Below are 15,663 nucleotides of genomic sequence, written 5' to 3'. Positions count from 1 at the left end.
ATACTGGATAATCAAAACAAGGTTAGAAATTTCTTTACACAGGGCCGACACAAAAACATTGATTGCTTCTACCTGGCACAGACTTTTTCAAAAATACCGAAGCAACTGATCCGAGACAACAGCAATTTTATATGTGTGTTTCATCAAGATCATACCAACCTCAAACACATACATGATGAATATGTAGGTGGGGACTTGAGCTACAATGATTTTTCTAAGTTTTGCAGTAGGTGCTGGAACCAGGACAGTTATGGGTTTGTCACAATTGATATGACAAGAACACCCAATAGTGGCAAATACAGAAATAAAATCAACAATTTTCTAGACATTGAAATATAAATAAATAAACATGAAAAGGCCAATCATTGATGATCTTAAGTTAAGAGATTATCTTGTAAAAAGATTTAAGGGATGGAAATCACAGAACCGAGGAATTTATGAAAAACACAAACAAACAGAACAGCCTGTCATTGATGCTATTAGTGAATTAGGTAAAAATATCAAAACTGTTACAGAGCAAAATCAAAATTTGATCACAGAGCTTGTACCTGTAGCTGCTAGGAACATATTAGATTATCCATTCACCCCACTTTCCAGTATTCATACACCTAGTCCTTTTGCTCCTAGAAGAATTGAAGCTACTCAGGATCCTATTGAATTGGGTCTTCTTGCTCAAAAATATTTAAGCACACCTAAAGACAACAAAGATGAGGTGTTTGGCTTATATGCTGACACAGAGCTTGATGGCAGCATCATACATAGAATTGGCAATTTCAGAGTAACATTTATGGGGGATGATCTGATTGTTTATTCAGAATCTCGTCTCGGAGAAAAAGGTGCTTTTGTTAAATATCCCGGCACACCTGGGTTGTGGGAACTGATGACTAGGAAAAGGCCTGGCAGCTATACAGATCAAGATTATGAACATTACAAAGAAATATTAATAAAATCAGATGCTCTATACCAGAACAATGATCCCACACAAAAAAGAGTCAAGTCTAGCAGTGGAGCAAAATACAACAATTTAATCAAGCCCATATGGTTACAGATCAAGACTGGCAGTGGAATCAAACAATACAACACCCTGCCTAAAGAATTTGTGTGGGTTCATGATGTCAGGAAACTTGTAGATAGGTTATTGGTGATAGCTGGGGAGGAAAATGCTGGCAACCACAATTTTTACAATGAAAAGGTTGGAATTATGGACATGATAAGCACCAAATTGTATATTTTTATAGTGAATGACACTAAGGGCATTGGATATCTTATAAAAATTATTAATACTCTACCACCTAAATTTTGGAATATCTCTGAGGGTCGGGGCCTGGTTAATGACATTATAAACAAGCTGCCATTTGAACTACATATTCCAGGCTATCAGTATTGTGGTCCAGGCACAAAATTGGACCATAGATTAAACAGAGGTGATCCTGGTGTTAATCCCCTAGATGCTGCTTGTAGAGACCATGACATAGCATACAACACACATTCTGATCTTGACAAGAGACATGTTGCAGACAAGAAATTAGAAGAGGCTGCATTTGGTAGATTTGTAAGCAAAGATGCTTCTTTGAGTGAAAGAAAGCAGCATTGGGAACCACCATAGCTATGAACACCAAACAAAAACTGGGGTGGGGGTTGTGAATATGTATATAATAAACATAGGATGAAGGCCAAGGGTGTTATGTATCAAATACCTTATGCAGGTCTCAAATCTCTTAAAACTATTGATAGTCTTTTAACCAAAAAGCAGCGCAAGAAAAAAAATTCTTGTCTTGCAAAGGGTCATGGTATGAAATTGTTGCTTAGTACCCCCCAATTAAAAAAATTACAGCAATCAAGAAAAAAATCACATGTGGGGGGATTCATATTTACTATCCCTGCCATCTTAGCTGCTCTCGGGGCTGTTGGGAGCTTGGCTGGGGGATCAGCTGCCATAGCAAAAACAGTAATAGATGCCAAGAAGAATAAGGCAGAATTAGATGAGCAGAGGCGCCATAACCTGGCCATGGAGAAACAAGGCAAAGGTGTTAAGAGAGCCATGAATAAGTTTAAAAAAAACAAGAGCCGCTTACAAACCAAGATATTGAAGCTTTAATCAAGCCACTGGGCATCAAAAATTTTAGAGGTGTGTACATGTCTGATTCTTTGCCAGAGCAACCACTCAACAAAGAGTGTGGCATTGTTAATTTGGATGAGTACAAAAATCAGGGCACTCACTGGATCTGTTATCTTAAATATTTAAAAAATGAGGCATTTGTGTTTGATTCATTTGGAGGTGTTCCACCTGAAAATTTAATAAAATATTTAAAATCAGCTAATCTTTATTACAATAATGCCCGTGTTCAAAACTTCAAAGATGTTAATTGTGGACATTTGTGTTTATCTGTTCTTAGATATCTGTCTCAAATAAATAAACCATCAATTGAAAATTTTCAAAAAGCCCTGTGGTATCTGAAACATCATGGGGGTATTCCATCTCTCCAGCCAAAATTCAATATTGAAACTCAAATTGCATGATGATATAGTGTATCCCAAAACAATAGCTCTCAGAGCATTTTACGGCATGTACTTGATCCCTAATATTACACACCACAACAACAAAATTGCAGTTGGGGATCAAAAAATTGTCATCACTCCAGGGCAGTATAATCTATCCACTCTAAATGCTCAATTACCCAGAGGTGTAGTGTTAAGTCAAAATTCTGTCACTCACAGAGTAGAGATTGTATCTGCTACAGAAACAGTGGATCTGGGTACTATAGGAGAGCTGTTAGGCTTTGAGAACAACACAAAACTTGAACCGGCCATCAAACACACTGCTATTAATATACCTAAATTCTTAGCCATAGAGACTCTGAATATTCACTGTAATGTGGCTGAGGGTATGATCACCAAATCAAATGGCATAGGCACTCACAAACAAACTGGCATCATTGCAACATTCAAACCTAATTCCGAATTTATGGAGCCAATCATCTACAATCCATCCCCAACATTATATTTTCCTGTGTGCCATAATAGAATAGATTACATTGAATTGATGGTCACTAATGAAAAAGAAGAATTAGTTGATTTTGCTGGAGCCACAACAACTGCTATCATAGAGATTAATATTTAAATAAAAATACATACAATGGAAAATATTGAGAGTTATGAGCTACAATCATTCTCCCCAAACAGGAGGACATTTGCAAATTTAAATCAACCCAACACAGAAATTGAAGTTGATCTTGATGTTGGGGATGGATTTATACACCCCCACAGAGCAGATCTATACATCAAATTTGATGTTGTAAAGCTCGATGGAACAGATTATCCGGCAAATTCAAATATAAGATTAGTAGATAATTTTGTGCCACATCTGTTCTCTGAAATTGAGATCAGAAAGCATGGTGTTGTTATAAACAGAGTGGATTATCCCGGCATTACCTCCACAGCTTTGGCCACATTAAAATTATCCAAAACCGAGGCTTCTTACTACAAAATAGGTGGATTTGAGGCTGGTGAAAAAATATTATCTAAAAACCACACAGTGCTGTTCCCCATGCGCCTGTTGCCAGGATTCTTCTCAGATTACAAAGATATTATGTGGAAGGGTGGTTTAAGAATCACATTTAGAAGAGCTGCAAATGATAATAATGCCTTGATGAGGTACAGTGCAATAAACCCCACAGGAGAAGCTCTGCCTAATACCCTACCTGATGCAGGCAAGTGCATTATTCAGACTATGGAGCTAAGAATCCCTGTTGTTGAATATGAGGCCAGTTATGCTCTTAAATATGTACAAAGCTGATATAATAAAAAATCCACAGGTTCTTTTACAATTTTATACATATTAATGTGTACAGAAGCCCGCATCTGGTTCTTATTATGAGTTTGATGCTACAAATTCATTCTCCAGTATTCAATATGACATGCCTGATTTTGTGGTGGTACTGTTTCAGACTGGGAGACACAATAATCAGGAAAAAAAATTCAAGTAGATTTGATAACTGCAACATCAAGAACATATATCTTAAAAATGGCAGAAATGAGGTATTCCCTAGAGAAAATTACAATTTAGACATGTCCAAGAATGATTTCCTCAAATTATATGAGGCATTTACGGCATTCAAAAGGGTCACTACTGGCAATACTGACATGTATTACACTCCAGATGAATTCAAGGCACAGAGACCCATGTTTGTAATCAACACTTCAAAAAGGAAACAAGTTGTGGTGAATGACAGGACAAACATTAAAATTATCTGTGAATTCCATGAGGCATTACCTGATGACACCATATGTAGTGTTATTCTCATAGGCGAAAAATCATATGTTTATGATGTAAGAAATGAGAGGGTCACAGAGCAATTCTAGAGGTCCGATTCAAACACAGAAGCCCCTTGATTATAAAACAACACTTTGCCGTCAGGAAATATATTACTTACCCAAATTTTATAGTACCTCTGCTCGTGGCAGAAAAGCTTTTATACCTACCCAAAACACAACACATCTGCCAAAAGCTGAAATACAGAAATATACAATATTTTGTAAGTTAAAAACTTGAGCCTATATTATTGCAACAAAACCAAACCTGCAATTCAGTTTGCATGACAAATATCCATGAAGCCAATACTAGGAATTTCCTCAATATGATGGATGGTCCCTGAAAGGGGTACAGTGTAGATAATAATTTCTCTTTGAGTCCCATGATAAATGACATGTAATTTCCCTCTGAAAAAACATAGTGCAGGTTAAGCCAACAGATAAAATCTCCCAGGCATACAGAAAGAAGGCAATTACTTTTTGATGATGAATAATATGTTATTTCTCTCTGAAAAGACACAATATAGATTATATCTACTGGCATACAGAAAGAAGGCAATTACTCTTTGATGATGAATAATATGTTATTTCTCTCTGAAAAGACGCAGTGTAGATTATATCTGCTGGCATAAAAGAAATATAATTTTCCCGGGCAAGCATAATTTATTGTCGGCCAAAACATAGGATTGATTAAAAGATTAGAAGAACATGCAAACAATTAATTATGTTTGCTTGACCTCTATTCCATTGTATTGATCAGGGAGTTTTGCCTCATAAAAATATAACAGCAGTTAATATGATTTTATACCCAGACAACAGCTATTAACTAGGCTCTGTTGTATAACACTTTTACCAGGTTTTCAGATCTGGGAGCTATCAACTAGCAGTAATTATTCTCAAAATCTCACGTATGGAAATATTATTTTGCCACACATATTTCAATCTATCAGGACTCGAACCCAGAACCCCTTGTTTATCAATTAAACTTAAACTAGAAGTGAATATGTGTGTATATGGGTGGGTGTGTGTGTATATGTGTGTGTATGTATGGGTTTTTGCTTAATTTCTGGTGTGGCCAAAAAAATATCAATTTTTGACAAATTTATGGACAAAAATCTGGCTGATGCAATTTTTGTAAGTATAGACAAATCAATCTGAGGGGCTCTTCCTTTCACAAAAAATTCCCGAGGGCATTTTTTACAAAAATCTTGGATTAGACGGGGTTCCACACTAGAGCAAAAAGCTCATATGGGCATGTTGAGCCTGTTTTAAGTGTAGCAAATCTGCTTGAGGGGGGCTCTTCCTTTCTCGGGTTTATAATACAGTCAATACCACTACTAATTGACAACCATATGTCTAAAATAAGTGTAGTCAAAACATCTATTGTCCCCATTCCTCTTCTGAATCCCATTTGATATTTTGGTAATATATTGTTATATTCAATCCACCAAGTAATTCTATTAAGTATAAGATGTTCATAAATTTTTGATAAGCATGACGCTAGTGCTATTGGCCGATAATTTTTAGAACATCCTGGTGTTTTTCCTGGTTTAAGGATTGGAATTATAACAATTTCCTTCCATTGAAGGGGAACTTGTCCACTATTCCATATCACGTTATAAAGTTCTAATAATTTATCTATCCCCAGTTGCGGTAAGTTTTGTATACATTCATATGATATGCCATCCATTCCTGGTGACGACGAAGGTTTCCTTTCACTTATAACTTTTCTTAATTCTGCACTGGTATATGGACATTCCAATGTTGATGGTGTGAATTCATTCATTGAATTTAATATGGCATTAAAATCACAGTCGCTGGAGTCTGGTGTTAGGGTTTGATGAAATTCTGTTATCCATTGACTGCTTATGTCGCCTCCATGATATCTACTAATATTATTGGCATTAGACATTCTGTTAATAACTTTCCACGTTGTGGTTAAGGATGATGCATTTGTTAATGAGGAACAAAACTTTTTCCAAAACTCTGCCTTAATTTGTCTTAAGTACCTTTGAGTTTTGTCTGCTGTTTCTTTGTACTTCAAGAAATGGTTCATTGTTGGGTTTTCTTTATATTTGATGAATGCATTTTGTGTAGCGTTTATCAATTTCTGGCAGTTTGTCGTCCACCACGGAGCAATCTTTCTTTTTGAGTCACGTTGACGGGGAATTGTAGATCTGTTCAAATTCTCTTTAATTAGTGATGTATAGTTTTCGTAATCTTCCCCTAAATTTTGTTGTTGGTAATTTTCAGTAGAGAGATTGATTTGTCTTGAAAATTGGTTCCAGTTAATATTTTTAGAATAGTATGGACGTGTTGGTCTTTCCGGAAGATTACTAGATATAAGTGTTGTATCTATATTTGAATCAAATGATATCAAAGTTGGAAGATGATTACTATTATATGGATTTTGCAGAACTCTCCAGTTAATATCTGCAACTATATTCTCTGTCACGAGTGTTATGTCAGGGGCACTAGGATTTTCATTTGGTCTCGAGATATATGTGGGAGTGCCATTGTTTAGTATTGTTACATTTGACTCTTGAATATATCTGCACAGAGATTTCCCTGACATATCTGAACCATAACAACCCCACAATGGATGATGTACGTTAATATCCTCTCCGATTATAATAGAATTATTTGCCGGAAGTTGTTGGAAGAGATTACACCAGAACGAATACAGTAATTTAGACGAAGGTGGATTATATATTGTAACAAATGTAGTACTATCTATTGTTACTCCAACTATTTGAATGTTATCAGGCATATTCCTTAAATGTATTACTTCATACCTATAATTATTTTTAATCCCTATGGCCACTCCACCATATCCGTCATCTCTGTCGTGTGTTATCCAGTGGTATCCATAGGCTTTAATTTTTGATTCGGGTTTCAACCACATTTCTTGAATTAATATAATGTCTGCTGGGTAAAAGTGAATAATGTTTTCTAGACTGTGTATATTTGGAATTATGCTTCTAATATTCCATTGTATAATTCTCTTTATCCTGCCTGGCATTCTGAGTGATGAATTAGATAATTTATTATACTTGATGCTACAACAGACCAATCCTGTTTCATGTTATGTGATGACGAGGTATTGGCGAAGTTGCATATTCCTGCTAGATACTTAGAAAAATTTGTTAAAAAAGGGTCATTCATTGATGATCCACAATCTGAACTCGCTTGCATTTTCTGCGATAGTGGAAGTAATTTGTCTTTTTGATCTAAAACCGAGTTCATTGAACCACTCTGCTGCTTTTCTTTCCAGTGTGGTTTTGTTTTGTCAATTGTCGCTGGTTTCTGTCTTCCTTTTTGTTCTCGATTTTGAGATGTTTCTGATGATTTTGGACATTTTCCCTGACATAACTTTGTTGTTTCCTGGTTACGATCCACTTGTTGAGCGTAATTAAAAGCTCTTTTGTTAGGCAGTTGGTGATGAAGCGTTTGGTATTGGATTTCTTGTTTATAAGTATTTGCATTAATATTATATTGGGTCTGTGTTGTTTCCTTGCATGTTGATGCGTAGGACATGTTGTATATTCTGTTCTCACTCGGTACTACTGATGCAGTATTTAAAGTAGTTTTGGGTATTTTTTCACAGCTTCATGATATAGTCTGTGGTGATGGATCGGTAGGACAACGGTGTGAATGTGCTCCGTGTTTTTTGTCTTATTTTATGTATTTCTGATGCGAGGTGGTGAAAACGATATTGCAGGAATGTGCAGTAAGTACTGAAGATTACTTTTGTGTAATAAATAGTTCAATATCTGGTAAATGAAACGATAAATACGTTAAATACTGTAACTGTCATTTCTTCTTCCGTAAGTAAACAAACAGTGTTGCCACCTCAGTGTTAAAAGAAAACCGCGGAGTACAGTTGAACTGTCATTATCGAATTGTTCGATATATCTATTAAGATGAGTAGTTGCATCGAATGTCACGAACCTGTGGCTCGGAAGGACATTTCCTCAAAAATACAGTGTTCAGATTGTTTGAAGCTATGTCATTTGAAATGTGCACGTTTGAAAGAGGAAGATGCAGAATATATGCGGAGTGCGGGACAAATTTGGAGATGCAAAGAATGTGCGAAGATTAGACGTAGTAGTTTACAGGACGAAAGTGTAAGTGAAACGGAAGTGCCAACTATTGTTGATATGTATAAACTACTTCAAGTTGTAAAGCATGAAATGGAAAATTTGAAGAAAGCAAATATAAACTGTGAACGCGAACTAAGTAAATCACTTGAATTAGCTCATCAAAAGTTGGACGAAAATGCATCATTGATCAAAAAGCAGGCAGAGTCAATAAATACTTGTATGGTACAAATTGAGCAGTTGAAAGGGGAAAATATAACTCTAAAAAAACAACTGAAGGATAATCAGGAGCAACTAGATGAATTAGATCAGTATGGTCGCCGCAATACGTTAGAAATATACGGTGTTCCGGAACAGCTGAATGAAAATACGACAGATGTAGTAAAAACTATTGGGCGAGCATTGGACATAGAAATCAAGGATGAGATGATAGACTGTTGTCACAGGTTGCGCAAACCCTCTAATCAATGTTCAAGTGGAATCATTGTTAAATTTGTCAGGCGAGTAGACAAGGATGCCTTTATACAGAAGAGGAAAGTGAAAAGGAACTTAAATGCTGTACATCTCGGTTATACCAAAAGTGAAATCATTTATATTAACCAAAGCCTCACACCTTACCGAAAGCGCATTCTTAGTCAGGCTAGGAAGATAAAATACGAGAAAAACTATGCTTATTTATGGGTAGACCATGCGGGATTGATTAAGTTAAGGAAAAAAAGGGATGATACTAACATCATATTATTAAAATCACTTGAAGACGTCACCCAATTAATGTAACTTTCGAGGGTCGTATAAATGAAATATGTATTTATTATCAAAATGCCCGTGGTCTAAATACTAAGATTATGGAATTTTATATTAATGTTTTGAGTAATAATTTTGATATTTTAATTGTTACTGAAACCTGGCTGCATGAGAGTGTAAATAGTAATGAATTATTTAATGGCAATTACAAAGTGTACCGTCGCGATAGACCTGGAAATAAGAGGGGAGGGGGAGTTATGATAGCAATAAAGGAATCACTGAAATCGGAAGTAATAAATTTGAATTGTGAGGTAGATACATTGGTTGTTAAAATAAGTACACGTAATAAGATTTATTACATTACTACAGTGTATTTTACGCCTGCATGCGGTATAGAAAAATATTTGTAATTTTATAATATGTTTGATTCTTTCGTGGAACTTCATGGCTCGAATATATTTATAATTGGAGATTTCAATTTACCCACGATTACCAGTTCAGGTTATGAGTTACAGAATGGTGGACCCTCTTGTAGAGCTTTGTTAATTTTTTTGAATTTTTATAACCTTTATTCTGTAAACAATATTAGAAATTGCCTCGATAGAACTTTGGATCTTATTCTTACTAACATTCCAAAGAATGTGAATATATGTAGGGAGGAAATGCCACTTGTAAAAGAAGATAACCATCATCCTGCATTGACTGTACACCTAACTATAAGGGAATCTACTGATGTAATAACAAATGAAGCTTATTATTCTTACAATTTTGAAAAAGCCAATTTCATGCAGATGTATCATTTGCTTGGAGTGGTAGATTGGTCTGCATTAGATAATATGACTGATGTAAATCAGGCGGTTAATTTTTTTTGTAATAGAGTTCATGAAGTATTTCTTGCCACAGTCCCTAAAAGAAGACGAAAGACAACAAATAAATACCCATGTTGGTTTAATAATGATATCATTAAATTGATAAAGTTAAAAGAGTATTACAGAAAAAATATAAAATTTAGAGTAGAATATAAGTCATTGTTTCGGCAAACTAGAAAGCAGGTAAAAACAATGATAAGTAGTGCCTATTACAACTACATAAAGGAATTGGAAAGCAATTTGAAATCAAATACTAAAGAGTTTTGGAGTTTTATTAGAAATAAGAAAAGTAATAATGGTGCTTGTAACAGCACAATGAATTTTGAAGAAAATTCTCTCAAATCTGCTAAAGATATTTCTGATGGTTTTGCTAAATATTTTAAGTCCATATATGCTGAAACATCTGAACCATGTATAATAGACGAACGCACTGAGTCCATTATATCATACACATTAGCAATTTCGCCAGTTAGTCAGAAAGAATATGAAAGTGCTACAAAACAGTTAAAAGGCAAACGATCTAGCGGCCCAGATGAAATACCACCTTACATTTTGAAAGGATGCTCTGAGGTATTGATGTATCCTCTACTTAGAATTTATAACTTAATAATAAAAACACAAATGTTCCCTGATATCTGGAAGGAAACGCGTGTATGCCCCATCTTAAAATCTGGTGAAAGTTCAAAAATAGAAAATTACAGGCCCATATCGATTCTCTGTGCACCGGCGAAAGTATTCGAGTCTATCCTATACAATCGCATATTTAATCATGTAAAATGTTTCTTAAGTGACAATCAACATGGTTTCTTGCCAAGTAGATCAACACAAACAAATCTGATAAATTTTGTCCAAGATATACATGATGCGTTCCACGAGAGACTTAGTGTACATGCAATATATATAGATTTCGCAAAAGCTTTTTACAGAATTAATCATAATATTCTTCTAAGAAAACTTGCAAGTTTTGGGTTCTCAACACAATATGTAAATCTTTTCAAATCTTACATTATTAATCGAAAACCATATGTAACTTATAGACAAGCGAAGTCTTTTGTTTATGATGTTAAATAAGACAGGGTCATTTGCGTAATAGACGTTTACTCTCATACAAAATCCCAAGAACAGAAATGTATAAAGGTTCGCCAATACAAAAAATGACACTTCAATATAACAAGATCTCAAATCATTTGGTGGACTTGGATTTCGGCATGTCACGAACCAAATTTATGAATATGTTAAAGGGGTATCTCTCTTAATAATGTATTTATTATGATAATTGGATTTGTCATATTGAAGTTTGTTGTAATGATACATTGTACCAGTGTTTGTGATACTTGTTTTGTGTAATTCAGATGAAATGTGTAAATATAGGCTATGATAATTTCTGTTGTCACACTTAAGCACTAAACCTGATCTGTCACCAAGCTGTCTGTATATATATATATTATGTATTATCTGTCTATGTTTGTGAATATGTGTGTGTGTGTGTGTAAAGGAGGAAGGAGGGAGAATGTGTACGTGTGTACATAAAAGTTATAAATGAAAATGTAATATTTTGATATTACCTTTCTGTAATTGGAGACTTGTCTCTGTTGAAGGGAAATAAATAAATAAATAAGATAGGCCCTCAAGCGCCATAGTCTTAACTATATCCTTTTGTCGCTGTTTTTCTGGACAGTCCTTGTCTGTTGCCCAGTGTTCTTGTGAACAGTGAATGCATATGACATTATTATTACAGCTTGAGAATTCATGATTTTGCCCACAACGTTTACACTTCAATTTACTCTTACAGTTAGATTTGAAATGCCCATAATAGTAGCAGTTTGTGCATTGCTTTACCATGGGAATGTAATGCTCTACATCAATCTTTGAATAATATAAAGTTACATATGCTGGTAAGGTTTGGGCATCAAATGTCAATATTATTGATCTCGTTGGCTCAGCAATTCGACTTCCATTTTCGTCAATTTTGTATTTCATTATTCGTTTCACTTTGAGTACATTGAAAACATTAGGTTTTATGTTTTCTAATAACTCATCATCTGTAAATGAGGTATCTATTCCCTTAATTACACCCATTCTCCTCACTTTATGTGCTGGCACATAAGCAAACCAGTTATTGTTCCTTAGAACTGGATGAGAGAGAAAGTTGTTAGCATTTTTCGCAGATTTGAATTCCAATTTCGCCAGATTTTTCCCCATGGTCTCAATTGTCTTTAGACCTTCTATTTTGGTTTCATGAAGTTTTTTCCCTAATTTTAGTATATGTAGCTGACCAATATTTCTTCTATTTGTTCCATTAATTTCATTTGCACTTCTTACAAATACATCATAAGGCCCCAATTGGGTATTTTTGTATGTAATTGTTTCATGGTCTTTAGATATTTTAACTTGATGTGTATTTACTGTATCCTGTGACAGGTTTTCCTGAGAGACATCACCTTTGTCTTGACTAGCTACGCTAGCAGGAACCCAAACTTCCATACATTCCGAAGTGTCTGTGTCACTTACTTGGGTATTCATTTTGTTTAATGGCATCGAGCCATATTAAACACTTATATCATATTAATCACTTTATCTTCACTTAATCTATCAATTCACTTCGTTCACACAATTATTATATTATATATTACTCTCAGTTTATACGAATATAATCCTAACTTAAATCACAAAGCACAAGAAACACTAGTAGATTCTCTGTCCACTCGAAATTCCTAACACAAACTTCATTTTCCAGGTTAACACCCATTCTGCAGTAATCATGTTTTCTTAGCTGTGATTAGGTCCTATAGATGAGGCATATTTACAGTAACCTGCAATATTGCCAACTCTCGTCTAGTAGGAATTAAAACACTTTGCCAACTCAGCCTCATGGGCAACTCACCCCAGTCTCACCTACTTTCTGTTCTTCCAATTATTTCTCCATTATTATTCTTATATCCGCTTATCTTCAATAATTCAATTTAATAATTTGTAGCTTTATATAATTTTCTTATTATTTAATTTGTTTATTTCCTTGATTCAGTTTTGTATAATTTGTTTCTTCTGTTTGTTACATACACTACTCACTAAATTTCCCATTCTTGACAGGATTAGCAATTACTTTCCATGCTTTCTATTAGACTGGCAGTTGTAGATGATGGATGAGTTTTCATATGCCTCCAGAGACCTGCACAAGACCCGGAAAAAAACCCGTCTGCGAGGAGGCGCACCTACAATAATATGCAACACGCACGTCAAGCCCAGGTGTTTGACATCGTGCAAGTGAGCTTCACATCAGAGTTGTGCACAGGCATCGATGCCTGCCAGGTTTTCCTATTGCCCTCTGTAACGGGCACGAAGATGATTTATTCCGAATTTTCTGATCAAGTTCTACGTTTCAGGAACATACTTAAATCTCAAATCAAGTGCTTTAGGAAAGTTTCTTCTCCTTGATAGCTCTACACTAGCTTCCAGTGTTCTCTGTATCCTGCACCACCTTTTGTTTGTTTCCTACTCTTCAAGTAACAACCACAGAAAAAGAACTATCTTTCTCAAATTTGAAACTTAGGAAAAACTTCTGGAAGGTAGTATCGAATGATATGATTCAGCCCAAATTTAGCAGACTCAGTAATCTTACTCTTGAACCAGAAAGGGCAAGATCTAATGATGTTGTGAAGTAAAAGTGTCATTCGCTGCCCAGAAGCCAGCTTTCTGTTAAGCAAGGTGGTTTGATTTAAATCAAGATTTAAATTGGGAAATTCTATTTAATAAAAATCACTTATTGAAATCACTTTAAATAAAATTACAGAATAATGTACAGAAGAAATTTGTTGATATCAGAATCACTTGTTGTGAAAGTATATTAATCTCGTAATAAATATGGAGCTGATGTTTGGCTAACTATCATTAAAAACACTAAAATTCGGCTACAGAGACTGTAAAAATTATTTTAAGTTAAAATTATAAAGTACATCCAGAATTTATGATTTTTCACTGTAAACATTCAACAAACAAATTCATATTATGTTCATTATGTTCAGTTCCAGAAACAGAAAAATGTATATGTACATGTAATTTGTTATTGCTTTAATCAAACTGTTCAAATATTGTACAGGGCCATTTATAATAAAAAATGTGTACAGTGACAAAAAAAGATCGATTTAAATAAAAATATCAAAAATTATAAATAAAAATCTTTATTTTTATCGACCCAGCTGTTAAGAGGAGTGGGCGAGTGGATAAGTAAGTATTTGTATTTTCTTCTTTTGAATACATAAATGTCAAAGAAAAATATTTTGTAATATGTGAAACTTCAGATGTAGAGCATTGATTTGTATAATTATTAATGTAAGTGTAGCCACAACCAGCCATCCTAAGTAATTACATAAATTTCCTGGAAGAATATGACTGTACTTGAGGGACCCAAATTTGTTTCTTGCGAATGCTTACTTTACGATTTTGTTACGCCACTGCGTCAAATATTTAATATTACAAGAACATTAAGACGTAACAACAAAATGAGATTCACAATTATTATTATCATCTAAGTCCTAAAATTCAAAGGTAACTAGTACAATTAATGTGAAACAAAGTCAAAATGCTAATTAAAAAAAGTCAAATTAGCTGTATCAATTGATTACACCAAAGATTTCTTTGCAAATTACTATCGTTTTAAGATTTGTTGATCTTGAAACCGATTGTGTCGAAGAGCTTGTAGGTAAATACTTTGGGATTGTGGACAGGATTGTGGTTTAGTGCACCCCCTTCCACCCGCTCTATCAAGCACTGTCATTTTATGTGCGTCCTTCGATATTTTCCACTTAACCCATGGTGTGTGACATTTACATCCTACAATTTTTGAAATGAGGAAACAAAGAATGAGTCATTAAATAATATATAGGTCATATTTCAAGATTCTTACTTTGTATTTCTGTTTTTTTTAAAAAAGAACGTTTAGTACATTTAAAGATATTTCAGTTGCCTTACTGCCTAAAGAACATCTTAGAAAAACGTACTATTACTACTGCTTTGGTTAATGAAAATTCCAGCAGTCTGTTACTGTAGCTCTGCCAAGTGTAAATTTCTCTGTCGCGTACTATTAAATATAATTTTCATCAGAAATTAATTATTATTATTGGCTATTATATAAATATGATAATTTGCTGACATTTCCTTGATGACTGTGTATCGATTTACATTGGTATTTCAAACTTAAAGAACAGATGGGGCCTTGCATTCTTATCTCACCCAGGGCCTCGCAATATGTTGCTCCATCTAAAATTTTGTAACTTCTCAAATTAGTGTCATTATTATGTCAAACCAACTACCACATATTTTTGAAAAATTGTTTCGAAGTTCTTGAATTAGGTTTGTGTCTTGTTCATTTTATGTCACTTTTCTGGTCTTGAAATCATAAATCTTCTCTCCGTTTCATTTTTATGTTTTTTGTTTGTTGAAATGTGTAAATAGCATTGCCTGCTATTTGCACCCATATGAAGATAAATGCTAACAATTATATTTTGCATTGTATTACTATCAATGCAGTCTGTAGAACTAGATAACCAGCAACAACATGAGCAAACGAGGATTTGTTGAAAGAGTGGTCAATATTCAAAAACCTTTTATAATGCAAATTCTGATTTCATCTTCCATTTTAT

The 15,663-nt window shown here is 34.4% G+C and overlaps 1 protein-coding gene across 1 annotated transcript; it reads right to left on the bottom strand.

Moving 5' to 3' along the window:
• Positions 1 to 10,035: 10,035 nt before the first annotated feature.
• Positions 10,036 to 12,547, bottom strand: LOC145982136 (uncharacterized). Its single transcript, XM_083115703.1, has 2 exons — positions 11,815 to 12,547; positions 10,036 to 10,061 (listed from the first exon to the last, which is right to left on the bottom strand). Exons 1-2 carry the CDS (start codon positions 12,545 to 12,547, stop codon positions 10,036 to 10,038), a joined length of 759 nt encoding a protein of 252 aa, XP_082971829.1.
• Between the last annotated feature and the right edge of the window lie 3,116 nt (positions 12,548 to 15,663).

The sequence above is a fragment of the Lepisma saccharinum genome, assembly GCF_977018435.1.
Source record: "Lepisma saccharinum chromosome 12 unlocalized genomic scaffold, izLepSacc3.1 SUPER_12_unloc_1, whole genome shotgun sequence".
Classification (NCBI taxonomy): Eukaryota; Metazoa; Arthropoda; class Insecta; order Zygentoma; family Lepismatidae; genus Lepisma; species Lepisma saccharinum.
The sequence above is the reverse complement of the archived record's forward strand: the minus strand, read 5'-3'. Positions and strand labels throughout refer to the sequence as shown.